General features: G+C 36.0%; 3 protein-coding genes across 4 annotated transcripts; 1 reads left to right on the top strand and 2 right to left on the bottom strand.

Moving 5' to 3' along the window:
• The first annotated feature begins 1,236 nt into the window (after positions 1-1,236).
• Positions 1,237-8,950, top strand: LOC132170255 (calreticulin-3). Its single transcript, XM_059581165.2, has 14 exons — positions 1,237-1,375; positions 2,606-2,713; positions 4,446-4,638; positions 5,799-6,057; positions 6,287-6,343; positions 6,436-6,483; positions 6,667-6,753; positions 6,842-6,899; positions 7,009-7,076; positions 7,171-7,263; positions 7,360-7,416; positions 7,518-7,613; positions 8,166-8,198; positions 8,576-8,950. The coding sequence occupies exons 1-14, from the start codon at positions 1,237-1,239 to the stop codon at positions 8,585-8,587; spliced, it is 1,308 nt and encodes a 435-aa protein (XP_059437148.2). The 3' UTR covers positions 8,588-8,950.
• A 617-nt stretch (positions 8,951-9,567) lies between these two features.
• Positions 9,568-13,787, bottom strand: LOC132172697 (uncharacterized). The gene is made up of 2 exons (XM_059584249.2): positions 13,161-13,787; positions 9,568-10,158 (listed from the first exon to the last, which is right to left on the bottom strand). Exons 1-2 carry the CDS (start codon positions 13,671-13,673, stop codon positions 10,093-10,095), a joined length of 579 nt encoding a protein of 192 aa, XP_059440232.1. The 5' UTR covers positions 13,674-13,787; the 3' UTR covers positions 9,568-10,092.
• Positions 13,788-16,342: 2,555 nt separating this feature from the next.
• CAC1 (chloroplastic acetylcoenzyme A carboxylase 1) lies at positions 16,343-25,634 on the bottom strand. 2 transcript variants are annotated; one of them, XM_059581411.2, is made up of 7 exons: positions 25,309-25,631; positions 20,378-20,431; positions 20,118-20,284; positions 19,708-20,035; positions 19,501-19,572; positions 16,825-16,890; positions 16,343-16,717 (listed from the first exon to the last, which is right to left on the bottom strand). In XM_059581411.2, the coding sequence occupies exons 1-7, from the start codon at positions 25,453-25,455 to the stop codon at positions 16,694-16,696; spliced, it is 858 nt and encodes a 285-aa protein (XP_059437394.1). In that variant the 5' UTR covers positions 25,456-25,631; the 3' UTR covers positions 16,343-16,693. The 2 variants fall into 2 exon arrangements, with proteins under 2 accessions (XP_059437394.1, XP_059437393.1); XM_059581410.2 differs by having other exon boundaries at positions 20,118-20,431; positions 25,309-25,634.

The following is a 25,634-nucleotide window of genomic DNA, read 5'->3' as shown; positions in this document are numbered from 1 at the left end:
AAAAAAAAAAAAAAAATTATTATTATTATTAACGAAACTCATCGGCCTGCATTTTGGTGTACCTACCTAATAAAGGATGTCATTTAAAAAAAATAGAGGATGTCGTTGTCATTTATCCTCTTTCCACTCGGCTTCGCCGTGGACTTGGGGGAAGACTTTGAAAATTAGTCAACACGGGAAGGACAAAGACCCAGGTCTTCTGCGCCAATGCCCCTTCCTTTCAACAAATTTTCAGCTCTACCCTTTTGTCACTCCGAATTTTGAGGGTTGCCGGCTTCGTTGGGATGAAGAAAACATTCATTTCTTTAAAATTAATTCATGGGTTTGTTTGGTAAACTATTTCGTTTTAGTTTCAGCTTCGGTTTGATATTGTAGCAAAAATTGATTGATGTAAAAAATGTAAGAATTTTTTTTTGAAAAAGTGAAAAAATAAGAATGTTTTATATGAAAAAATAAAAAAAATTTGTTTTGTAGTAATTTTTTAATTTAAATAATAATAAAAAGTGATTGATGTGATATTAAAAGTAAAATAACGTTAAAAAAACGAAAAAGTAGGTTGTCTTTGTTTTGCCTAAACCCTTTACCAAATGACTTATTTTTATACTTTTTATGAGAAGAACGGTACACAATTACAAATATTTTCAAGTGCTCTATACTTCGTATATTTACTTTTTGACAAGATAATGAAAATTATTATCGAATAAAAATCTATCGATAATTTTCACATGAGCACCGAAAACTATGTGGAGTAATTTTTTTTTTTTTTTTTTAATTCCAATTTAACTCAAATTTTGTTTTAATTCAACAATTTCATATTGAGTGTCTTGGGAATCTAATACTATTTTTTTTTTTTTTAATTCACAACCCATATTATCTACTATAAATGTATCAAATACTATATAATTGTCATACAATTAAAATAACGTGACAGTAATAATCAATTTCTAAATTTTTCTTTTTATAAATTTTTATTAAAAAATTAATTTTTATTATCACGTCATCCCTTTTATATAAGAGTCATATAACCTTGTATAATGAGAATATTAGTGGCCTACATATTTGTCAGCAAATGCTTGGGGTTGGCTAGTGCAACGTTACACTCAAATCTGATTGGCCAGGGGACACCATCACAGAAAGTCATAGAGAAGTGTAATTAAAGAGAAAAGCAAGGGCAAACAGGTACCAAAGCTTTCTATATAATGAGCAGGCAAGCTCTGAGACAATGGAGTAGCAACAATGGAGGAAGATGCTTTAGCTTTTGCCCTAAAGCTTAATACTAATAAGCTTAGGCTTATGCTGTTGTTGGTGTCCTTGTGTTTTTCCTTTCTCACACATTTTTCACTTTCAGAAGTCATTTTTGAAGAGCGCTTCCATGGTAAAATTTTCACTACTCTCTACTTGATAATCTTCATCTTCTTTCATTCTTTTTAGGTGCCATGTTTGGTTGCTGAAAAAGGCAAAAAAAATCAGTTTTATTATTTTGCCACGTGGTTTATAACTAACTAACTAACTAACTTACTTTCATAACTGCTGTTGCTTTGGTAATTGGGTTGTTTCTACTTTTTTATTGTTTTTTGTTTTTGACTGAGAAAAGAAAATGTTTTGGGTTTTAGCCTCTTATTGTTAATTGTTTATTGTTTTATGCTGTCTTTTCTCTTTTTGGGTGTTGAGAAAATATGGAAAAGATATTTTAATAATATTCATTTCCTCATAACCCTAGCATTTTGAATTCAATTATTTAAATTAATGAGTTCAACTTACTATTTTTGTCTACCTATATTATTAAGGTAAGCTTGATGCAGTATTTGTTTTTTAATAGAAAAATGACTTATTTAGTCTCTGGAGGTGTTACCAAACTGATGTTTAGTTATCAAAAGTATTTTAAAAATTCTTAGGTAAGCTGTATGTTCAAAATAGTCTTTATGTTAACCGAAATCGTTAGATGCATACGTGGATTTATTGTTTTACTGATTGATGATACGTGACGTAGTTGATGACTCAACATATTATATAATTTTATATATATAAAGTAGGGGCTGAGTGATGTCACCCCTTATCTGTCGGAGGTAGCTTCCTCTCACCATACGAGGGGCGGTCGGCCGCCTCTTACCAAGTGAGTGGTGATCAGCTGCCCCCTCAGAGGGAAACTTTTAAAACTAGAAATTTTGGAGAAATGCTAGGAGTCAATATTTTTCTTATATTTGGCCCATTTCATCTTACAACTATTAGATTTGTGGACTTATATGGGCTCCACATAAATTAATGATGGACCTTACAAATTTAATAGTTGATCTATTGAATTTGTAAGAGAATATGAATCAAATATGAAGAGCTTATTGATCCCTAGAATTTCTCAGATTTTTGCAACATGGTTATTTTAGTTATCCATCCTCTTTGACACTAGATCCTTTTAATGAACAAACTTAGAGTTTTTGTTGGATGCTCTGAACCTGTTCTAAATTTAAAAAATTTTCAACCAGGAAAAAAAAAAAAAAAAAAAAAAAACAAAACAAAAATTCATTTCTTTTAACCAGTTATTTTTGGGGTTTGCACTTGGATTCCTAACTCTGTTTTTCTTTCTTTTGCCTGTTGTTGCTGAACAAAGATGACTGGCAAAGCCGTTGGGTCAAGTCAGATTGGAAAAAGAATGAAGGAAAAGCAGGTTCTTTTAAACATACAGCTGGAAAGTGGTCAGGAGATCCAGATGATAAAGGTATAACCTCACTTTTGGTTGTTGATTGAAACTCCAAAATGAAGAATATTGTTGTTTGCTTTATTTCTTGAAATGGAAAAATGATTAATTGCAGAAATCCCTTAACTATTATGTAAAGTAGCTATGTTTCTCATTAATATTACAATCCATTTGCAGCAATAATATTCCTTGTTTTTTGAAAAGCATTTAGCCAATTTGTTTGTTTTTAGCAGTGGCTATCTTGCTTGCAAACTTTATCAATTCCCCATTCTTTTGGAATTTTCTGTTTAAAATAGGCAAATCTAATACGTAGTTTTGGAAATTTTGGTCATAAGATTGTCAAACATTTGTAGTTGGTTAAAATATGAAGGCTGCTTGGATATATCTGTCAGTGAGCTAATTCATATCTAATGGACTAATTATGAGATGTTCATATTATATCATTGCCACTACCTCAAGTATTGGTCACTAAATCCTGCAAATGGATTCAAATCCCAGTACACTTATGTGATGTAAAATACTACTAAAATGGTAGATTTCTTAAATTTATTCAAATTAAAGTTGCTTTTATACATGGACCATGCTTTTTGTCAAGCCATTTTAAATTCTGCAAGTTGTACAAGTTATTATTCAGCACAGATTCTGGGGTAAATTGAGGGTAAATTCCAGCTGAATTTAGTTTAAGCAGTTTACTTGAATAAGTATAGGATTGATGTATAATGCTTTGACAAGTAGTTGATTTAAGATCTCTTATCAAAAAAAAAATAAAAAAAAAGTAGTTGATTTAAGATCTAGGAAAAATTTCAACAAGTAGTATTGGGAGAAAACTTGGAAAACTGGATTTAGTGAATAAAACAAATAAATTCAATGGTGATATCAGTAGAACAGCAGTAAAGAGGATATTTCATGCTGATCAGAGCTAAATTATTGGTGGTTAAATGGTGGTAAAAATGTTAGGGTTTAGGTTTCAGAAAGATGCAACAGAAGGGTTAGGATTTGGAGAGAGAATAAAGGGGTGGAAGGCTTTGGGGACTGTTCTGAGGTGGTGAAGTATTTTGGTGGCTGGTTGTCCTCTTTGTAGGATAGGTTTTGATGGGTTGAAAGGGGAAAAGGGTAGGGTTTAGTCCAGGGTCTTTAAGGATATAAAAGAAGATTATTTTCAGATATGCTTCTGGCCTTCTGGGAGTTTAGAGCTTAGATAAGTGTTGACAAAAAAAAAAAGAGGATAAATAGAGTTAGAAGTTGATAGTAAGTACTTCAAAGTGCATGTAGCATTTGTCAAACTTGATTGAAACTGAAGAAAATACCAAATAACACGAATCCAGAAGCTCCTAGGATTTAAAAATTAAACAATAAGACTCATAATAACATAAGTAGCTTAGAAAGGGTGACAATTAGGTCTCTCATTGAAAGTAGACAATACTTTTGAATTACTTGGATTTTGTTTTTGTGAGAGCTTTTGACTGGGTGCATGAGAAGGACTCTTGGCCACTTTTGCTAAGATATTAATGACTTGAATTGATGATGAATTGTGGTAGAAAACAAAATCTGGATGTTTTAGAAACCATTTCATTAAAAAAGTAGGGGCTGTTCATGAGACTAATGCTTTCATCCTTATGGTTTACATTTTACCAGACCAATTGCATTTTTTTTTCTTCTGTTTAATGAATATGGTAGGCTTGGTGGCATTAATAATTTAAATTTGGTGACCTAGGTAATTAATGTAGCTTTCTGATGATACAAAATTCTGTAGGTATTCAAACATCTTCTGATGCGAAACATTCTGCCATATCTGCAAAGATACCAGAGTTCAGCAACAAGAACAGAACATTGGTAGTTCAATATTCTATAAGACTTGAGCAGGATATTGAATGTGGTGGTGGTTACATAAAGCTTCTCTCTGGATTTGTGAATCAAAAGAAATTTGGCGGGGACACTCCATACAGGTTTGTTTCTCAATGCTTTTAGCATGTTTAGGGGCTTTTAAACATGTTAGAGAAAGCTTTAAAACATCTTGTTCTTTTAGCTTGTATTTTCTCGATTTATTTTATGAAAAGACAGTATATCTGTTAAATTTAAATGTTGAATGAACAACCTGACAAAATACAGTTACAGTGCATAAGGATAGAGCGATCACAAAGAAGCATATCGATCCCTACGTCTTTTAGTAAACACCCCATCTTTAAAATTGAATGTGAAGGCTGTGAATGCTCTTCCTGCTAAGCAAATTCATGAAAAGTGACTGTGTCTTCACCCAAAGGTCTGGTAAAGACTTCTGTAAGTTAAGTGAGTGATACTGCTAATGTAGGCACTGTGAAGTAGATAATTCTGAAGCTTTCACAAACAAAATGACACTCATGCATGATTTGCTTGTATTACTTCATGAAAGTAATGGGCTGGTCCTACAATTTTTGAAAAGGGTTTGGTTATCACAAGATAGAGGGTAAAGAATGTGCTGAGGCTATACTTTTTTTTGATAAGTAAAAATCAAATTGTTTGGTATGTGCTGAGACTATACTTACATTGAGGGAGAATGAGAAACGCTAAGATCGGCAAGAAAGTAATCTAACCACCCAGTTCAGAAGTAATCATATGCAAGGCACAATATTCATTTTTTGCTGAAGATCTAGAGATAGTTCCAAGATATTATTGGAGTGTCACCCAAAAGAGTACATTTATGTATATAATATTGCATGCATTTGCATATAAGGAATATGGACTTATGAAAGTTGGGGTTAGTAATTTGCATATAGCAAGTTGGAAGTTAGTATCTTTGACAAATTAACCGAAAGAGAATGTTCTGGGATATTTGGCTGAGGCCATTGAAAATAATTTTATATAAATATTCTCCTTCCACATTTTTGAAACTTTCAGTTACTTTTTGTGCTTCTCTCATGTTCTAAGCTGTTTCTGCTTTCTTTCTTTTTAATTAAATAAGTTTATCCCTAATGTCACACCACATTCTAAACTATTAGCAGTTATGCTCTTCAGCCATTGGTCTCTCCCGTTTCGGATTCGGAGACTACTAGTGTAATGATTTGTTGTTTTCCTTTTCTCTTGTTCCCTTCTTACTGTACTAATTGACGTTCCTGTTTTGTTTGTGTAGTTTAATGTTTGGACCAGATATATGTGGCACGCAGACAAAGAAGCTCCATGTTATACTCTCCTACCAGGGCCAAAATTACCCCATGAAGAAGGATTTAGAATGTGAAACAGACAAGCTTACTCATTTTTATACATTTATTCTTAGGCCTGATGCAACATATAGCATCTTGATTGACAATCGGGAGAGGGATTCTGGAAGCATGTATACAGATTGGGATATTCTTCCCCCACGGAAAATTAAGGAAGTCAATGCGAAAAAGGTATCTCCTTGAGCTCAGATACTCAAATAGTCACTTAATAACTTAACTCCGATAATCCTTTGGTGATTACCATCAGTCTTCAATTTTCAGAATTATATGAGATTCAACTTTTCACATTACAATATCCTTCTAGGATAGTTTGAGGTTTACCTTACTTGTTATGACATATCTTATCTAGCAATTTTCATTGATCTTCTGAAAATTTAGTGTCATTTTCCATATCTCACAGCCTGCAGACTGGGATGATAGGGAATATATTGATGATCCTAATGGAATCAAACCTGAGGTATCTAGACTTTGTATTTTTCTTCCTAGTTAATGGCTATGCAGTTTGTATATGCACTGCATAAACCATTAATGTTTATTTTGGTATTGCAGGGATATGATTCAATTCCAGCAGAAGTGCCCGACCCAAAAGCTAAAGAGGTTTGTTTATTGTCTAAGAGTCACAGCATAAGCAAAGCCATGTGTATGCTTTGTTTTTTATTTTTCTTCCTCATTTCCCTTTGTAGTTTGATGTTGAATGCTGCTATTTTATGACATGATGCCTTTGAATGGCATTAAAAAAGAATGAAATAAGACATCTCACATTTTCTTTTCCGTGATTAGCCTGATAATTGGGATGAAGAAGAGGATGGTATATGGAAGCCCTCAAAGGTACCTAATCCAGCATTTAAAGGACCATGGAAGCGCAAGGTATGTCAATTAAGCTCAAGAACTACAGATATAGTTTGAGGCTTGATTGGTGCAGTTTCTCATAAACTTGCCCTTTTTGACTTGACAGAAGATTAAAAACCCCAACTATAAAGGGAAATGGAAGATTCCTTGGATTGATAATCCAGGTATTGCAAAACATATCTATATATTTTTGTTCAAGTCAGGATGTAAAATAATTAGGACCGCAGGTCTGAAAAGATTGCAACTGAAGTAGTTTCCTCTTTACATATCCAGAGTTTGAAGATGATCCTGATCTTTATGTGCTTAAGCCAATCAAGTATGTGGGAATTGAAGTTTGGCAGGTAAGGCATAAGTCTCGATTTTCTCTGTTAGAAGGCCTGATCATTGTGTTGCAAGCATTAACAGTTTATATGATGAATGGACTTCGAAATGTAGGTTAAGGCTGGGGCAGTTTTCGACAACATTCTGATTAGTGATGATCCAGATTATGCCAAACAAGTTGTTGAGGAAGTATTTGCCAATAGGGAGGTGTGGCCCTTCTCCTTTCCCTTCAGTGTCATATTTCAGCTAAATAGCAGTTCCTTATTTGAATATCTTTTCTTTTCTTTTTTCCTGGGAGTTCAGGCTGAAAAAGAGGCATTTGAGAAAGCAGAACAAGTGCGAAAAGCACGAGAGGAAGAGGTTCTTAGCATTACAAACTGTTGACGCAATTTCAATGAGTTTTTCAATCTTGGGTGAATTTCTTTTTAAGTGACCGAGCCTTTTAAATATTTATTGTGCAGGAAGCTCAAAGAGCAAGAGAAGAAGGCGAAAGGAGGAGAAAAGAGAGGGGCTATGATCACCGCTATCGAGATAGATATAAAGACAGATACAGAAAGGTATGAATGATGTGCTTGCTCTCTTTTAATTTTGCCATCATGTTTTTTATCTATTTTCCATTGTTTGATGACCACCTTCATGATACAACAAGTCATAAAACCTATCATGGGCTTGGGGTGAGGCCTTCCTTTTTAAGTTTTGAGGGAAGTTTGGTTTTCTGTGCTTGATTCATTAAGTTGGCATTTTTCTCCCAACTGTAAATGGCTATTCCCTGTCAAAAGCTTCTTCTGGAGAAATTAGACCATCCTTAATTTAGACAATAATCAAATAATGAGCTACTTTTAGCATTAAATCTTTATTTTTGCCAAGATAAGACGAAGTTATAATGAATTTCCCACGTAGCCGAGTCCGAAAAGAGATTTCTTTAAAGAGTTTTGGCCTCTTTTCTGAACAAAGTTATAGAGGACTCTTAATTGGGAAAACTTCTTGTGATGTTTCCTAATGGTGGGCAGTTGATGGGGATTGGTTTCTTCCTTGTTTCATGTGCTTTTCCTTTTTGTTTTGTCTTACTTTTGGAACTAATAAGACTTGCATGATTGTTTCATATGCAGAATCACCGTCGTGATCACTTTGATTATGATCATGTAAGCATCATTCTCTTCTCTACTTATTCTTAATGTCAAATAGAGGTAGCATCCATTGTAACGAAGCAAAACTTTTTTTCTTAAAGTAAATTACTTGAGGTAATGCTGGATGCTTGCATTACAAGCAAATGGTGTTTAAAAATAAAGGGATTGAAGAATGAGAATTAGGTAAAGATTTTGATAGGATGTGAGATGTAATTGCTTGTTGATAGATAAATTAAGATGTTTTAAAATCAGATATTTTTAAAGACGAAAACGGCATCGTTTAGGGTGGGGGAATGGATTTGGGTTGGTGGTGATGTTCTTTATAAGAAGTATTGCTTTATTCTTTTATTTCTTTCTTTATTGATTTTCATTTACTTTTATTTGATTTGCAGGATGAGCTTTAAATGGCAGTGTGGGTCTTTTCTCTCTTCCTACTCTTAGGAGTTTATGATGTGGCTCGTCAAGAAAAAAATGGAATCATTTATAGCCCATATGGAAGCCAAGTTGGGAAGGGAAAAAAATGGAATAAGAAAAGGAATGTTTACCAACAAATTACTTTCTATGCAAATCCCTTTTTCACTTGCTAATTTTGGTGCTTTCACTGTTTCTAAAGTAAGCTAGGATCTCCTTGAGTTGCTGTAACAATTGAATAAAGGAAATGTAATTCGCTTTTGATGTCATTAATTTCCAATGTTTGTATAAAGACACAAGTCATGTAATGTCTTTATATGTTTCAAAAGTACATGTGCTACCAACATTATTGTCAACATTACGGCTTCACAACAACACTATTATTGTTCCCCAAGACACAAGTCATGGAGGAACATTATTGCCAACATTACGGCTTCACAACTAACACTATTATTGTTCCCAAAGACACAAGTCATGGAATGTCTTTATACCTTTCCAAAACACGTACTACCAACATTATTGTCAACATTACGGCTTCACAACAACATTATTATTATTATTTCCAAGGGATAACTCAATTGGTTGAGAAGCATGCCTCATGAAACGAAAATCACTAGTTCGAATCCTCTCTTCTCCCATTGATTGAACTTTGAATAAATTGTAATCTTTTATCTTACATTACATTTTGTGTGCATTCGTATAGACTGCTCTGCTTGACCTTATACTCCTTTGTGCCTCTAAGGGACTAAGCAAACAACCTAAAACTTCACATTGGGAGGTTGTGGTTCCTATTCTATGATACCTAAAGAAATTCCTATGACGATATTCTTTTTATTTTATTTTTAATAATTATTTATAAGAAAGAAAAATAATAAAAATAAAAAGGAACAAAAAGAAAAGGTTGTCTTATCATCTCATCAATTAACACAAAAGTAAGAAAACAACAAAACCCGGACAGTTGGCTCCGTTTACATAATAAACTCAACACAACACTCATCTGTATATAGTAATATGATAAAAACAAACATAGATTTTACTTTTCCAGTATACTTATTCATCAAAACCATCATGGCGCAATGCCATTTCCTAAATTTACAGGAACTGAATACAACAGCTACAAATGAGACTTATATGAAAACAACAAACAACATTTACAGCATACCATTTGTGGAGACCAACCTGACCCGATGCCCCTGTCGGTCAAACATGACCCTCTTCTCTTCTCTTCTCTTCTCCCTCTTTTTTTTTTTTTTTTTTTTAACAAAGGTTGTATCTTTCTCATAAAGACAGAAGTATCAGGCCAAAAAGTCTGTACAACACAGCCCAGAAGCACACATTCCTCAAGCATAAGACCAGTGGAACCAGATCTGAAATTCTCGCAAGGCAAAAGAAAAGAAAAAAAACCACAGATGCTAACTTTCTCTTTCTTTAATTTGTTTATTTATTTATAGGTTGAGTGAGCTAACTCGAATATTGAACCATATCTGCCTCCACAAATCTATGACACTGCCCTCAGTACATCACGCTCATGACCAAGTTCATACTCGAGCTTTCCAGATTCGCCCTGAAATTGAAGGGTAGCCAAATTTAGGACCATCAGAAATGAAAATACAAATTCATCAAGAGAAGTTATGGGTAACTATCACCCAATATTATAAGAAAACAAAAGGTCAGATCAAGAAAGTCGAATTTCAAAAGAAAATCTACTTAAGAAGGAATTAGACATTACAAAGTCAGAACTATCACATCCTAACAGATTCTGTGCAGCAAAAGCTAATATGTTATTAAGATTCTTTAAATGATTATACATTATAGAATAGAGATGAACAATCCCAAGCTTCAATTGGCTGCCGGCCAGATCTGAAAATTTTGGTGTCTATTCCAAGACATGCTTTTTTCTTGTGGTTGGCAGCCCAAGATAGCTCTCTACGGGAGACAGATTGCTGAAATGGTTCAGGGTAAGTGAAGCGCTTGTTTTGTAGGAGCATTATTGAGTGTAGAGATCATTTGTATTGCGAGTGTGGTTTCAGCAAGAGGATTTGGAGGGAAGTGATACAAAAGTGCTCCCTAATTTCTTTTCCTACTGCTTGGGATGAGGTCTTAGGTAAAGGGATGAGTGATTGGAGGGGTAAGAGTCTTAAAGCAGCTGTTTGCAAGCTTGCTTGGGGTTCTACTGACTATAACATTTAGAGGTACAGAAACAGTGTGAAATTCGGGAGCCGGTTTTATACTGAGGAACAGATTTTGCAAAATATCTGTTGGGAAGTTAGTACTAGGATTGTGGGGAGAGGTAGAGGAAAGTTTAAGGCTCATGAAGATAATGTGCTTCTCTGTAATAACTGGGGCATTCCCTCAAGTATTCTGGTTTAGCTAGTTATCCGAATGCTTTTGGCAAGTTTTGATGGTAGTGAGTTAGCATGTTTCAGTTTTGTTAGTGCTGGGCTACCTTTTTTGGCTGGGTTGTTGCTGGTTGTGGAAAATGCCCTTGGCTTGTTTGCCTGAGTTTGGCTGGTCTTGTTTTTGGAGGGTTATATTTCCTTCAGAGTGCTGCTGCTTTGGTCCTGAAGGTTTCTGGTGCTGAGTCCTGCAGGTTTGATTTTCTGGTGGAAGAATTCTGAGATCTGAGCTTTCTGTTGCTGCTCTGGTGGCTGGTGCATAGCTTTCTTTTGCTTTTCTTTGTGGTTGTATAGATGGTGTTCTTTGTGAGGCATTTGTATGGATTCTTTGTTGTTTTGGAGGTGGCTTTAGGCTCTGAGAAGATTGAGAGTTGTCTGTATAACTTTGTTTTGTTGTTGTTGGATTAAGTCGCTTAGCAACTTGTGATACAGTGGGTCTTCTGCTGGAGAGTTCTGTAATCTTTGTGTTGCTATAAAAAATTTCATTCATCCAATAAAAAAATCCCAAGCTTCAATACGTCCTTCCCTCAACTTGCTCTCTAGTATTCAGAGTTTGCCTCGATTTGGTACTAACTCAATAAAGAAAAAACCCCAACTGCCAAGGTCAGCTGCATGACTCCTAAGTATCACAGATTATTTGAAATCCTAAAAGATATTGCAATTTACACATGAATTTTGCTTTGCAAAGTCCAACACATTAGTGGTTTTTCCATGAAGATAGCTATATGTAAAGACAGCTATGTCTATGGATATAATTGTTTCAACCTAAAACATTGATTGAAAATTAAAACGCCATCTAGGACACAATGAAGCCAAAATACGCTATACATTATGACTAGTACCATCATTATTTGTAACTTAACAAATATTACATCACTAAAGCCAGAAGTAAAATCCTAGGCGAAGATACTCATCAAATTCTTAAATACCAGTCCCCAATTAATTTTCTTAACAGGGCAAAAGCTAAAAGGAATGAACTGCAAAGGACCCCCTATGCAAAAGAAGAATCATCATAAGTAACTTCGATTCTTTATATCACCATAAGTTCTATTATACCTTTGCAAAAAAGAGTACAATTACATGATTGACTGGTGTAAATCAACCTCAAAAACAGATATCATGAAATTAGAACTTCTCGTATTTACTAGGAATCATCACAGCCTCGGGTGGAAAAAAAGTGTAGAGCAAAGGAGTCAACATATTTTACCTTGAATAATCACATATTCATAATCCCTCAAAATTTCGACATCACAAATTTTGCGTATCAACCATACTCCTTCAGAAAAAGCTACATCGTGGAAATTAATGGCATGGAAGCAACAAAAAATTTGAAAATTGATGAGTCTAAGGTTCAACTTACAGAAGAAGGGAAGGGGACAGAATCTAGAAGCTAAAAGTAGAAAATTTATTAGTTGTCATATCCAAAAACAAGAATCAGAAGCCCAACATAGTAAATGATTTACAGTTCTCCATAAATCTAAACCTATATGGAAGGGCATGGCATGACCACCACATCAATTATAGTTCTTCAGAAAGAGCTACATTATGGAAATGAATGGCATGGAAGCAACAAAAAAATTGAAGATTGATGAGTCTTAGAGGAAGAGCATGACATCAACATAATCACGCCCAGATCTTATTCAATTTTTTTTCTCAGACAAATTCATCATAAGTCTCAATATAAACAACACTCCGAGCCAACAAAAATAACCACAAAATTCACCATTTCCATTTATAATCATCACATCCTCACAAATACCCAAAATGGAAAGCCTAAGACATCAATCGGAAGTTCACTGAAAAAAAAGCTCTAAAAAAAAAAAAAAAAATCTCACCACCCTATCAAAGCAAAATCCCATATTACAAAACTCCCACAACTTAAAACTTCAAAAAGCAATTGAAATTCATCAAAAGCAACCTGAAACTAAACGCAACTTAACCACCCATCAAAGCAAAACCCTGTATCGTACTTGAAACTTCAAAAGCGATTAAATCAACAAAAACATTCATAAGTAAACATACAAAACCACATATTCTTACATCCCCACAGATTCCCACAGTGCGAAACCTCAAAGAGTAATCCAAATTCATCCCCCCAACAAACAAAAAGTCGCACATATTACAAACAACACAATTTATTGAGTAGAAGACAAGTGACACAGATACTGACCTTCAGAGACTCCGAATCCAGGAGACTGCCATCGACTAAATCACTGGGGCCCAAAGGCTCGGCAACGGTGCAATCAGGAGGGGACTCAAAAAGGGACAAAGAGTACTGCTTGTCGACCACGCCCACATCGAAGTGAATAACCCCAGAACTGGGAACATCCACGCGTATCCCTTTCACAGGGAACCAGAGGAAGAGCTCCTGCGCCGAGACACCAGAAAGGTTGCCGATGTGGGCGTGGGTGAGGTAAAAGGAGATGTTGGGGTCGTAGAGGAGCTGGTTCTCGAACTTGGCGATGCAAGGGTTTGGCAGGGAGATTTGGAAGAGCGACGTTGTGGGTGAGACCGAAAAGTTGGTTATGCCCTTCGGGAGGAGGCCTGTGGGGAGGCCATGGAGGCGGAGGTGGTCGTAGATGGTGGTGGTGGCAGAGGTCGTGATGAGTAGGAGAGAGAGGAGAAGAAAGTGCGAGAAAGTGAGGGAAAGGGTGGGAAAGTGTGGGAAAATCTGGGGACCCATCTGGGATTTTTGGTTATTTAGAGAAGGGTTTGATTGATCGTTCGATCGGTTTAATTTTTTTGATTTGAGGAAGAAGTTAGTTTTGTGTGTTTCGGGAAGCGAAAAACAAAAATATACCAATTGTTTGATGTTTCTGGTTAAACTCTGTTGCAGGAAGATTTCTAATCCACGCGCTATTGGTGGGCGTAGTTAAGACGCGCGGGAAAGTGTGTGGGAAAGGGTGGGAAAACAAGAGAAAATTTGATGAGGACCCATTTGTGAAAGGAAAAGAGTTACTATTGTGTAAAGTATAATTAGCAGTTGGCAAAAGAAAATAAAATGTTTGTTGGCTTTGCCTTGTGAGTTGTGAACCCATTCAACTTGAATATGATTCATGAGGTTAGCATTCATTTTTATGTTTTTTTTTTAAAAAAAAAAAGAAAAAAAATTGACGTGGCTTTTATATTTATATTATTACTGAATTTTGATTCATAGTAATTTTAAAAGTTCCATCAATTTTGGGAGGACACAATAAAGATTCAATAGTAATTTTAAAAGATACATCAATTTTAAGAAGACATAACGATGTCATTTAGCATTACTCGACCAATACATGCACATATTCTTTGAATAATCCTCGAACAGGCTTCCGTTTAGCTTGGAAAATGCATGACAAAATTATCTTTTCAGAAATGCTATACATAATTCCACTCTCACACTTTTAAATGCGTACTTGAGAGTGAGAGTGTGTATAGCATTTTTCCACATACCTAGCATGATATTAATGGAAATAATAAAACACGTGGGAAGCAGAATAAATGAAACTTAATCTTCCATTTTGCATGAGCCCTCATAGTTCAAAGACTCTAAATTTAGTGTATTTAACTTCTAATTTATTGTAATGTCACTCAACTGTTAGGTTTTTCCATTAAATCATATCAAGATTCTCAAAATATCCCTATTTTTTACTATTAAAAAAAAAAAAAAAAAAAAAAAAAAAAAAGAAAATTGTAAAGATTCAAGTGTTGGCATTTTTGTAAATTCTATTAAATCCTTACCAACGTTTGAATCTTTGAAATTTTTTTCCTTTTTTCAAAAATTAAAAAATAAAATAAAATTGGGGGGTATTTTGGGTAATTTTAATACCCCTCGGTTAGGATTTAACAGAAAAACCTAACAAGTAGGTGATATTGCAAAAAATTAAAAGTTCGATATACTAAATTGACCGTTTTTAAACTTTGAAATGTAATTATAAAAATGATAGAAGTTCAAGTACGTTTAGTGAAGTTAAGAAGATTTTAGCTTTTTTATTAAGAAGATTTTCTTCTCAATCATTTTGCAACAAACCAAAATGGGTATGAACTTCATTTCATAAATCTCCGAGTAGTAGGTATGTAGTCTTTTCTCTCGGTGATCTTGTTCAGCATGTCAAAAGATATAGCACGATCGACATACTGTAGTCTTATCAGATAAAATGCCAAATTTTATCACCGAATATGAATAATTATTTTATAATTATAGATGACTTATGATTCAATTCATATGTGCATTAATCTCATTGTATGCACTTAAATCGCATTAAATACAATCATGAATTATATTTAGGTTATTTGTAAAATAAATTCATAAGTCTACGGGCCAAAAAAAATCACACCTTAATTTTTTTTTTTTTTTACCACCCTAAGTTTATCGAATAAAGCTCTCTGGAATTTGTATGGGAGCTTTCAAGACTTAGACAAATTTCTGCGGTACTTTCTCTGTACAGACGACCTGCGAGCGGAGATCTTTGGTTTTAGTACTAGAGATGTTCATCCTGCAGCACGTCTGGACGGCCTTTGTCCCCGTGCAGACGGGCCTCCCTTAAAACTACTGCTAAGTGCTCCGAAAGAAGCCATTTTACATGTGGGATGTAATTACAAGGTTTTGATCACCGAAATACGCCAATTACATATTTAACAAAAATATCTAACAATATGAATGATAGTTATACAACGATTTTAATTGATATGCAATCATGAGGGTTTGATAGGTCATACCTAGGAAAAATGAATCGTACTACATCCTAGTTTAGCATAATTTAGGTAAATGATTCGTGCCAACCAAAGATGGATTATACTTATTCTCTAATCGTGTATAACCAAATCAAAAGATTTGATAACCCATGCTTATAGAAGACAGATCATACTGCATCTTAGAGGTTTGGTGGACAATCCGTGTCAACCGAAGATGAATTGTACTTATTTATTGATAATGATGTTTTCTTGACAGCTCAATGTGTGGCACGAGTAATATTATTCATAGAATGATATTTTCTTGTTAAATATGATTAACCATTGTTATGCGGATAGTAGTGAAGCCAATATTCTATTCTTTACTCTATTCTATTTAAATTCTAATTTACGTTTAGATTTAAGCATTTAGTTTCATATAAAATAGCCATAACCATCAGCGAAACTTAGTCCTCGCCAAATTAGAATGAGAAATACTACATGTAATCCCAAGTCCACGCTCCTAAGCGTATTCTTTGACGCGACAGTAAAAATTATCATTAGATCCAAAATTCAATATTAATTTCGGCTTCTACGTCAGAATGCGCACTTGAAATTGTAAACTTGAGAGTGCATGTAACATTTATCGATTAGAATTATGTCCATCCCCACTTTGGGGATGAAATGTTTTCACAATTGAAAAATGAAAAAAGAATTTTTCATCTAGTGCAGAATCAAAAATAATAATAATGAACCCAAAGCATTTGGCTTTGAAGGCTTCTTGAATACAGCACTCAAATAACTAGTTTATTAAAGCAACATCGTCCAAAGCCTGGACAGGGAAATCTCTGCTCTCTCTAGTGAAAGAAGTTTGAAATAAATAAATATTTGATTAAACAATCAAAGTCAACTCTCAACTCTAGCCACATCTCATCTCAAACAAAAACAATCTACCAAAATGAAATAATGCCGCATCTCACAAATGTTACCAACTGCACCTCTTTCTAATCACACCATTTACTCCATCTATTTGCATGCTTTGACTGTCGAGCTCTAAGGTTTGATTACAAACATAGGCTGAAAAGAGAAATAAAAAATAAAAGTCAACACAACCTGAAACAAATGTAAATTACCATACTAGGCTACTTGCAAATATAAAGTTGACTTGCCCAAAAAGAACTTACCAAGTCAACGCTGACAGGCTTGCCATCTTCTACAAGGATCTCAACTATGGTTCCCGATTGATCAGCCTGAACACAACAAGAGAGAAAATATATAAATTATAGTTGTTAGAAGAGTTAGGGTTTGAGTCATTAGGGTTTTGGGGGTATTTTAGTCTCTATGGTATTTCCCTAATCCTATATAATAGGATGCTTGTATTAGGTTAACATAAGTTGAATAATATAATAGCCTCCGCCTTTTGTGTCTAAAACGTTCATACAAACTATAACATGGTATCAGAGCTTGTTTCGATTCTTGGGTAGTTTAGTTTTCTTCTTGGTGGCAGCACTGCCCGTGTGGGCTAACCCACACGGGCAGTACCTTCAAAGAGCTCCAAAGAGTTCCGTAGAGCTGTTTTGTTCTTGTTTTATGGTGACCGGAACTCCTTCCGGTGAGAAAAAAAAAAAAAAATATATATATATATATATATATATATATATATATATATATATATATATATATATATATATATATATATTTTGTTTGTTTTTGATGTTCTGTGATGCTGGCCGGATGGTTCTGCGGTGGTTTTCTGTCTTGTCTGAAGTGGCCGGAGTGTTCTGTGGTGGCCGGAAAAGTTGCAGCGGCCATCGGGAAAAAAAAAAAAATATTCCGACGATTTGATGCTTTTGGTGTTGAAACGTTACTGTGTGGCCCTCTTTTGATTCTGTAGTTGCTGTTTTTGAAGTGGCCGGAGTGTTCTGTCTTCTCCGGCAAGTTCCGGCGATACTCTGGCAATGGTCCGGCGAGCCTCCAGTGACTGTTTCTGTTCTGTTTTTCAGTGTTTTTCTTCTGTTTTTAGGTATTGCCAGCCTGTTCTGTGTGTTTCCGGCCAGTTTTGAAGCCCCGACGAAGTTCCGGCGTATGTCCAGCGAAGCTCTGGCAAAGTTTTTTGTTTGTCCGGTATCTGTTTTCCGGCTAATCTTGTTGGTTAATCATGTGAAAATTTGTTGTTTGTTTGTTGTTTGTGATTGATGTATCCGACCGGCCTTGGATTCTCCGGCGAGAACCGATCAAGTGATCGTTGCATCCGACCGGCCTTGGTGTTTTTCGGCGAGAACCAATCCCAAGATCGATGTATCCGACCAGCCTTGGATTCTCCGGCGAGAACCGATCAAGTGATCGTTGCATCCGACCGGCCTTGGTGTTTTTCGGCGAGAACCGATCAAATGGTTGTTCAAGTTACCAACGAGTTTTCGACCGGCATTGAAGTTTTATTTAATTAACTTGTGTGGTCCAAGCTGTTCCAGCTTGAGGGGGAGTGTTAGAATATGTTTTCTAGTTGTTTTTCGTTTGCTTATATCTTCCAAGCTGGATTCATATGATGTATATGCTCCAGCTTGAGGGGGAGTGTTAGAAGAGTTAGGGTTTGAGTCATTAGGGTTTTGGGGGTATTTTAGTCTCTATGGTATTTCCCTAATCCTATATAATAGGATGCTTGTATTAGGTTAACATAAGTTGAATAATATAATAGCCTCCGCCTTTTGTGTCTAAAACGTTCATACAAACTATAACAATAGTCAATGAAAGACACTTTTTGGACTCCATTTGCTGATCTAGACAGCACAATAACGGCAGATTCTAGAAGATTAATATGTACACAAAATGATCATGGTTAGCGAAAAACGCTACAACCCGAAGAACTTTATTTTAAAAATATTTAGAAAAAATAAATAAAAAAAGGTAGGGGGAAGGGAAAGAGAATTTTATTTTGTTTTTGATACCTTGCTAGGTAAGATTTTTTTTAAAAAAAACCTTAGACCTAACTTGATTGTAGAAATACTCCATTTCCAGGACTGTCCAACACTGCATTTTCTCTCCTCCTTGTCCAAGCAAATCCACCAATATGTTAAATATTGAAATATTGAGTACAAGGTAACACCTAAGATATTTTGGCTTGTGAAGGAATACTAACTCCTTTGTACAATAGACCGGAAAAACTGTGTCCAGCATTTTTATACTCATCCAAAATCTACCATCTAATACAGCATCTATATTAAGTCCTCATTTAGCAATCAATCATATATCTCACGATTTATTGACAGGATCACTAAGTTTCAAGCTACATATCTTGAAAGGTTTATTATTTATTGAAATGCAAACATTGGACACCAACACCCATTGTCGACTAGTCAATAAAAACATAAATTCCATTTTTTTCCCTCTGATTCTTAATCATGAAGCAGGTTTTTGCAACTAAATTTACTAAGATCAAAGGAACTTCTGGGCGCAACTACGTTTTGGCATGCACCAAGAATGTGCTTGTACGCCTGTCCTCCCTCTATTCTCTTTAGATATCCATTAGTTACCAGGCAGCTGCCACAGAAACTGATAGAGATTGTTGTTGTGGCTGGTGTTGAGAATGTTAAACTGTCTGAGGTCAGAATTTCTAGATGGGATATTTAATGGAAAGTTGAACAAGTTCACAAAAAAAAAGAAGAAGAAGAATTTACATGCCTCGATAATTAAAGTTTAGATCAAGGGGCAGTATATCCCAATTTTATCTCCATCCTCATACAAAATAAGTTTATAAACTACAAAGATAAGAGAAAACGATAACAAGCACTAATTGAACAATTCACAAGTCATCTTATGTAGAAGAGAAACATATTTCTCAGAGTTTGGATGCAGAAACTTACTTCTATCTCATTCATCAATTTCATGGCCTCAATGATGCATAAGACCTGCCCCTTCTGTACCTTGTCTCCAACCTAAAAGAAACTCCTCATTTAAGACAAATAACCCAATAAAAAAATAAAAAATAAAGATAGTACAGCAGCTATGTTCTGCTGATCACTTAGCGTCATATTCAAATCCAGGTAAATCACTAAGAAGAAAAGATTCACCTTCACAAATGGTGGTTCACCAGGAGCTGAACTTCTGTAGAATGTCCCTGCCATGGGGCATTTAAGAGGTGGAAGTGATGACTTGGCTGACTTGACAGCAGAAGAAGAAGTTGATGGTGATGGTGTAGGAGCCGCAGGAGCTAGGGCAGGTGCAGGTGCAGGTGCAGGCACAGGTTGGGCTGGTGGTGCCCCCGATTGAACATGCGAATGCATCCAAGTAACTGGAGCAGGAGGTGGTGGTTGAGGTAAGGCCTCCTTTTTACGGATTAGAACTTCACAGTCAAGCTGTTTCAACTGCAACTCCACTATATCTCTTGAATCAACAAGCCTGCAAGGAAGATAAACATGATTTCTTATGCTTAAGAATAGATGATAAAAGTACAGAGCAATAAAAGATCCAGCTTGCTCACTTAACAAGACTTGAAACTTGAGCAATGAACTCAGGGATCGATTCATCTGTAGCCAAAGCTCCAGAAGAAGGGTCATTTGATGGTTTAGCAGCCTTTGCTTCTGGTGCCACTGCCTCCGACTTGGTTGGGGGAGTAGCAGCAGCATTTGAGGAGCCATCAACACCAACCTTGAAGCCAAAAGATGATGCCAAAAGCATGTCCAGGAAGGAATGAATATTTGAAAACAGATCCTTCATCGAAAACATTTGAAAGAACCTTACCTCATTCATTTGGGCTTTTACTATGATGGAATGGTTCTGACTAGGTTGTAGACCCTACAATGTAGGCGTCAGTTTCAGACTTTTCATTTAGAGACAGATAGAAGAGTTGAAGAGACTTGTTTTAAAAAAAAAAAGTAGTTTCAACATAAAGACCCCTTTCACTGTAATCTTACAGTGCATATTACCTTCTGAAAGTAAAAAGAAACTAGAAACAGCAACTTCTGAATTACAATTGGAACATTAAGCTTGAGACAAAGACAGACAGGGTCCAGCACTCTTACAGATTATTAAATTTCAAACTCGGTAACTATCCAGTCCATTTTCTGCCCCACGTGCCACTAACAGAATCTATGAAATCTAAGAATGAGGTTCCTTTGATTTTCCTCTGGTCCCACCCATTCTACATTCAGTACATACAGCCTTAGGAAATAATTTTTTTTTTTTTTTTTTTTAAATGATAGAAACAAGGGGGGCAGCCGATGATTCTGTTTCAGCAGTTGATTCTTTTGCTTCTGCAGATCATCACTTTAGCTTATCTTGAAGAACAGCCTAACTCATAGCAGAGGGGGACCAGTACCTATCAGCCAAATGGGATCCTTCTCCCTGGTACTAAGCCAATACCTGAAGGTTGAAATCGATGACGAATCTGGTCAGGCTTGAGAAGCAGCCCACAAAAGGGAAAGCCTCGTTAGCCTGGGGGAAGATGGGGATAAGGAAAAGCCCAAACCAGGTTTCCAAGATATCATTAAAAGCGTAAGGCAGCTCCAGGCACTCAGGAAGTACACAAGAAAAGCTAAAATCATGGTAACTAATCATCAAATAGAAACAAAAGCAATTGTCCAAAGATACATGGTGTTGAAAAATAAAGACTTAATCTCCTCCAAAAGCCTCTCAAGGTCCTCAAAACTTCTACCATTCATTTCCCTCCACAAACACCACAAGAGGCACAAAGGCACCATTTTCCACATAGCAACACTTTTGAGTGCTGTCAACGGTCCACCAACAAGCATACAAGTCGGCTACTTATCTAGGTATAACTCAAGAAAACCAAAATCAATTGAAGAAAACATTCCAAATGGCACAAGCAACCTCACAATGAAGAAGAAGATAGTGCATGGACTCCCCATTCCTCTTACACATATAACACCTATCAACTACAATAATGCCGCTTCCGAAGATTGTCCATGGTAAGGATCTTTACTAGGGTCATCAACCAAACAAAGAAGGCCACCCTCAACAGGACCTTGGTCCGTCAAACACTCTTCCAAGGAAAACAAAAACCATCATTACAACTCATGACACTTTAGGATTTAACATCAAACGACCATCTTTTGGATGGGACAGCTATTGTAGAATTCTTTGCATCACTATTGTATTGGTAGTTTGGATGGGACGCTTATCCTCCCCTTCCCATCTTGTTCTCACTAAATACAACATCCCAAAGAATGAGGTAAAAGCATCAACCTCCGAATCATGAGCCGTTCTAGCAAAGCTCACGTTCCACTGAATGACACCTCCAGAAAATTCCTTGTGAGCTGCAACCAAAGCACCTTTTGCGCAAGCAATACCAAATAAAATAGGAAAGTCTTCCTTAAGGGCCATATCTCACACTAAAGATCATGCCAAAATCTAACCTTTGAGCCATCTCCCACCACAAATATGGTATGGCTACAAAACTTCCCCATATCCCACCTAATATTCTTCCATAAACCCACCTCATACGCCCCAACAGGCTCACTAGAACACCACCCTACCCATTAACTTCCATATTTAGAGTCCACCACCACTCTCCACCAAGTCTCTCTCTAAAGCCCATAGCACCATAACCATTTACCTAAGAGAACATGATTGAACCTCAACAAGTTCCTAACCCCCAACCCATCAGCATTGAAACCTTGGACCAACTCACCAATGATACTTGAACTCTTCGCCTAGCCGGCCCATAAGAAATCACATTGAAGCTTCTTAATACAGTTTGCAACACTCATAGGAAGAGGAAAGAAAGACATAAAGTACATAATAAGTTGGATATGGTGCTCTTGATAAGGTTAGTGTTACCACCCTTAAACAAATACAATATTTTCCAACTAGACAACCGATGTCCTATCTTCTCAATAATATCGTACCATATATGCTTGGCCTTATAGGAGGCCCCCAACGGAAGACCAAGATACTTCATGGGAAGAGACACAACCCCACAACCCATACTCCTAGCCAACTGAGCCACATTATCAACTTTTCCCACAAGAACCAATTTCAACTTGGCTAAGTTCGTCTTCAAAACCATAAACTCCGTAAATTGCATAGATGATTTGGGGTCGGCCCCACAGAAAAGCAAAGTATCATCAACAAACAGAAGAAGGGATATATTAGTCTCCATCCTCACAAAGAAGCCAGACAACACACCTCTACTCCCTACAGCTGAAATCATCCTATCCAACGCCTCCATCACCATGACAAACAGCAAAGGAGACAGAAGGTCCCCTTAATTTTAAAAATTACCTTTCCTGCAACACAATCTTGGCAAGTTTCCTTCCTTGTTAGTGAGAAACCATTTGCTAAGCATTAACATTTTATGAAGCTGAAGTTATGCATGTCTTTCTATAATATAATTTATCTCTATCATAGTCAATGCATGCATTATGCAGCTTCTGCAAACAGCATGGTAACTTTCTTCGTCTTCTCTTTCCAATGAATAGTTGCTTCCACAAATACATTACATTTTATATTTTCAATAAGATCAATAATCCACACTTCCGCTGGTAAAATGGAGAAGTTGTAATTTAACATTATGAGTTAAGGTTGTTTTGTTGTGAAGTAAAAAAAGTACAATGTAACACCCCGGTCTCATATGGGGAATACGAAGAGTAGCCCACATAAAGTAGGTAGTTTATAAATATAGTCATTAGTGTTAAGCACATTGCCTAGTTACTAGTTGAAACTGGGCTTTATAAATAATTCTAGGGAAGCTCTAAATCTACTAGTCTTTTTTGGGTGATAGCACAGATATGGCTAGCACTTTCCCTGGGCAAATGATATCAAAGTCACCTAGTACGCCAGGCCATGTGGTACTGGAGCACTGCATGACGTGACCCTAACGAAGACATCAGGAGTTTAAGAGGGAGATTTTGTAATACACTAGTCCCATGATGAGGAGTAGCCCACATAGAGTGTGGTTTATAAAGATAGTCATGACTGCTAAGTCCCACATTGCCTAATTACTAGGTGAAACTGGGCTTTATAGGAAATTCAATGGAAGTTTTAAATTGACTAGTCATTTTGAGGTGATATCGCAGATATTGCTAGCACTTTTTCCTAGGTCGTTACATATTGTTTTTTTTTTATAAGTAATAATGATATAAATCAAAAGCACAGAGTGGCGCAACCCATATACACGGGAAATATAAATAAAGTGCGCCTAAGAGGGAGAGAAGTGAAAGAGGAAGTCAGAAAAAACTAATTACTAAAAGAGCTAGCCAAGCGGCCGTCCAAGAGTAAAGAGTAAAGAAGAAAAGATGAGTCAGTTCCTCTATAGTCCTAGTAGAGTCCTCAAAATATCTAGCATTTCTTTCAATCCATATACACCACATAAGACATAGGTCGTTACATATTGTTGTGCACGTAACTTGAAGAAGAATTCCTCTTGGCTGAAACGTGAACTCCAACACCAATTTGTAAAAAAACAAAGACATATGGCCCCACACAAAAGTGACATGACTTGAAGAATTCAAGTCATACTCAACACATACAAGTCTAGAACAACTGGATCTCAGAGTAACCTTCTAATACTCCAATGAACTGAAGAGTGATGAATATCTTTAGACAGCCTAGTCCATGTATCATCCCAGATTGTTCCTCTCAAGATTTATAAAGTTAATTACTCAGGTCATGATTTTATAACATTTTGATTAAAATTAAAGAAAGAAATAACCTTTACCAACTTAAAAGAACTACAACCTATCGCACAAGTGTCACGTACTTCACATATTCCCAATTAGAGGTGTCTCAAAACTTATACTTCTTATATAAAAGAAAGAAAAGTAAAGATCATTAGTAAATTTGAGCCCACTACATCAAGGTCATAGGAAGGGAGGCTAGATATAGTGCTAACTTTAAAGATTGAGTGGCCATTCTCAAGACATTTGGTCACAACCCATACCCTTGCACTTGGAAGCCCAAAAATTTTGCCATTGGTTCTTACATTTATCTTTACTCTATGCATTGGAATTACAATATGTTTATAGCAATAAGTCATCAAGAAAGAAAGCCTTTTTGGAATTACAATAAGGAGCTTAAAAAGTAAAGTTGTGTCAAACAAAACTTGACCCGTTTGGTAAAAAAGCTTTAAAAAACACTTTTTTTTAAAAAAAAAAATTTGTTCTAAGAAAACCCAAAACACAAAGCTTGAAAATGAAGCTTTTATTAAAAAGCTCTTTCAAACTCTATTTCCAACGCAATCTATACAGGCTATTATTTCTTGGCCAAAGGGGGATTATTTCTTAAATATCTTTAGATGACACATCGTTTTGCTCTTTGCATTATAGAATTTTCTGTTCTTTTCCTTCTTTTGTTTGAAGGACGCCTAATCCTTGAGCTTGTACACTGTTCCACTTTATGCTATATGAAATCTTGTGTGTTTCTCATAAAAACTAACACATAAGTCACAATGCATTTCAAATATCCCAGGACAAGTTCAATCCTAAAATCCATAAACAGCATAGCATAAAATTTTTATTAGAAAATTATATATATATAACTCCAATCCACAATGGTTATAAAAAATAAAAATTTTAAAAAAAAATTAACATCTCAGTTACCCAAAAAATTCAAACCGAAAACATAAAATCAAAATTTCATTCATTTCCCACGTTCTCTCAGAACACAAACAGAGCATAACTCAGAGAGAGAGAGAGAGAGAGAAGGTTCGTTACCTTGGTTAAAAGGCGGAGCCTGGGCTTAGGAGTAAGAGGAAAAGAAAGATTAGAGAGAGTGTAATTGTTGTTGAAACGAGGCGAAGTGGCTGAGGCTTTGCTCACAGCTGAAGCCGAAGCTGAAGCTGAAGCCAGAGACGAAGCCATTGCTGAGAGAGCAAGTTCCAGAGAGAGAGGGAGTGAGTGATTCACTCTGAGAGATGTCAACGGCCGAGGCAGACTGGAACTGACCTCACTTCCTGCTCGATGAAACCAAAGGGAGCGAGAGAGGTAGAGAGATTGAGGAGAAGGTGCAGATGAGAGTGTGTATTTGGGCCGTACGCGCT

The sequence above is a fragment of the Corylus avellana genome, chromosome 1 (genome assembly GCF_965113065.1).
Source record: "Corylus avellana chromosome 1, dhCorAvel1.hap1.2, whole genome shotgun sequence".
NCBI lineage: Eukaryota > Viridiplantae > Streptophyta > Magnoliopsida > Fagales > Betulaceae > Corylus > Corylus avellana.
Note: the sequence above shows the minus strand (reverse complement) of the source record. Positions and strands in the feature narration are given on the sequence as shown.

What these genes read in the sequence shown, in the direction of transcription:
- LOC132170255 (XM_059581165.2), top strand. Translation starts at nt 1,237, where the DNA reads ATGGAGGAAGATGCTTTAGCTTTTGCCCTAAAGCTTAATACTAATAAG. An exon ending in AGGAAGTCAATGCGAAAAAG is followed by an intron (nt 6,058 to 6,286) that starts GTATCTCCTTGA and finishes CATATCTCACAG; the next exon opens with CCTGCAGACTGGGATGATAG. An exon ending in TGGGAATTGAAGTTTGGCAG is followed by an intron (nt 7,077 to 7,170) that starts GTAAGGCATAAG and finishes TTCGAAATGTAG; the next exon opens with GTTAAGGCTGGGGCAGTTTT.
- LOC132172697 (XM_059584249.2), bottom strand. Translation starts at nt 13,673, where the DNA reads ATGGGTCCCCAGATTTTCCCACACTTTCCCACCCTTTCCCTCACTTTC. An exon ending in TGGATTCGGAGTCTCTGAAG is followed by an intron (nt 10,159 to 13,160) that starts GTCAGTATCTGT and finishes CTTCAATTTCAG; the next exon opens with GGCGAATCTGGAAAGCTCGA.
- CAC1 (XM_059581410.2), bottom strand. Translation starts at nt 25,455, where the DNA reads ATGGCTTCGTCTCTGGCTTCAGCTTCAGCTTCGGCTTCAGCTGTGAGC. An exon ending in GGCTCCGCCTTTTAACCAAG is followed by an intron (nt 20,432 to 25,308) that starts GTAACGAACCTT and finishes CCTACATTGTAG; the next exon opens with GGTCTACAACCTAGTCAGAA. An exon ending in AATTGATGAATGAGATAGAA is followed by an intron (nt 16,891 to 19,500) that starts GTAAGTTTCTGC and finishes TGTTGTGTTCAG; the next exon opens with GCTGATCAATCGGGAACCAT.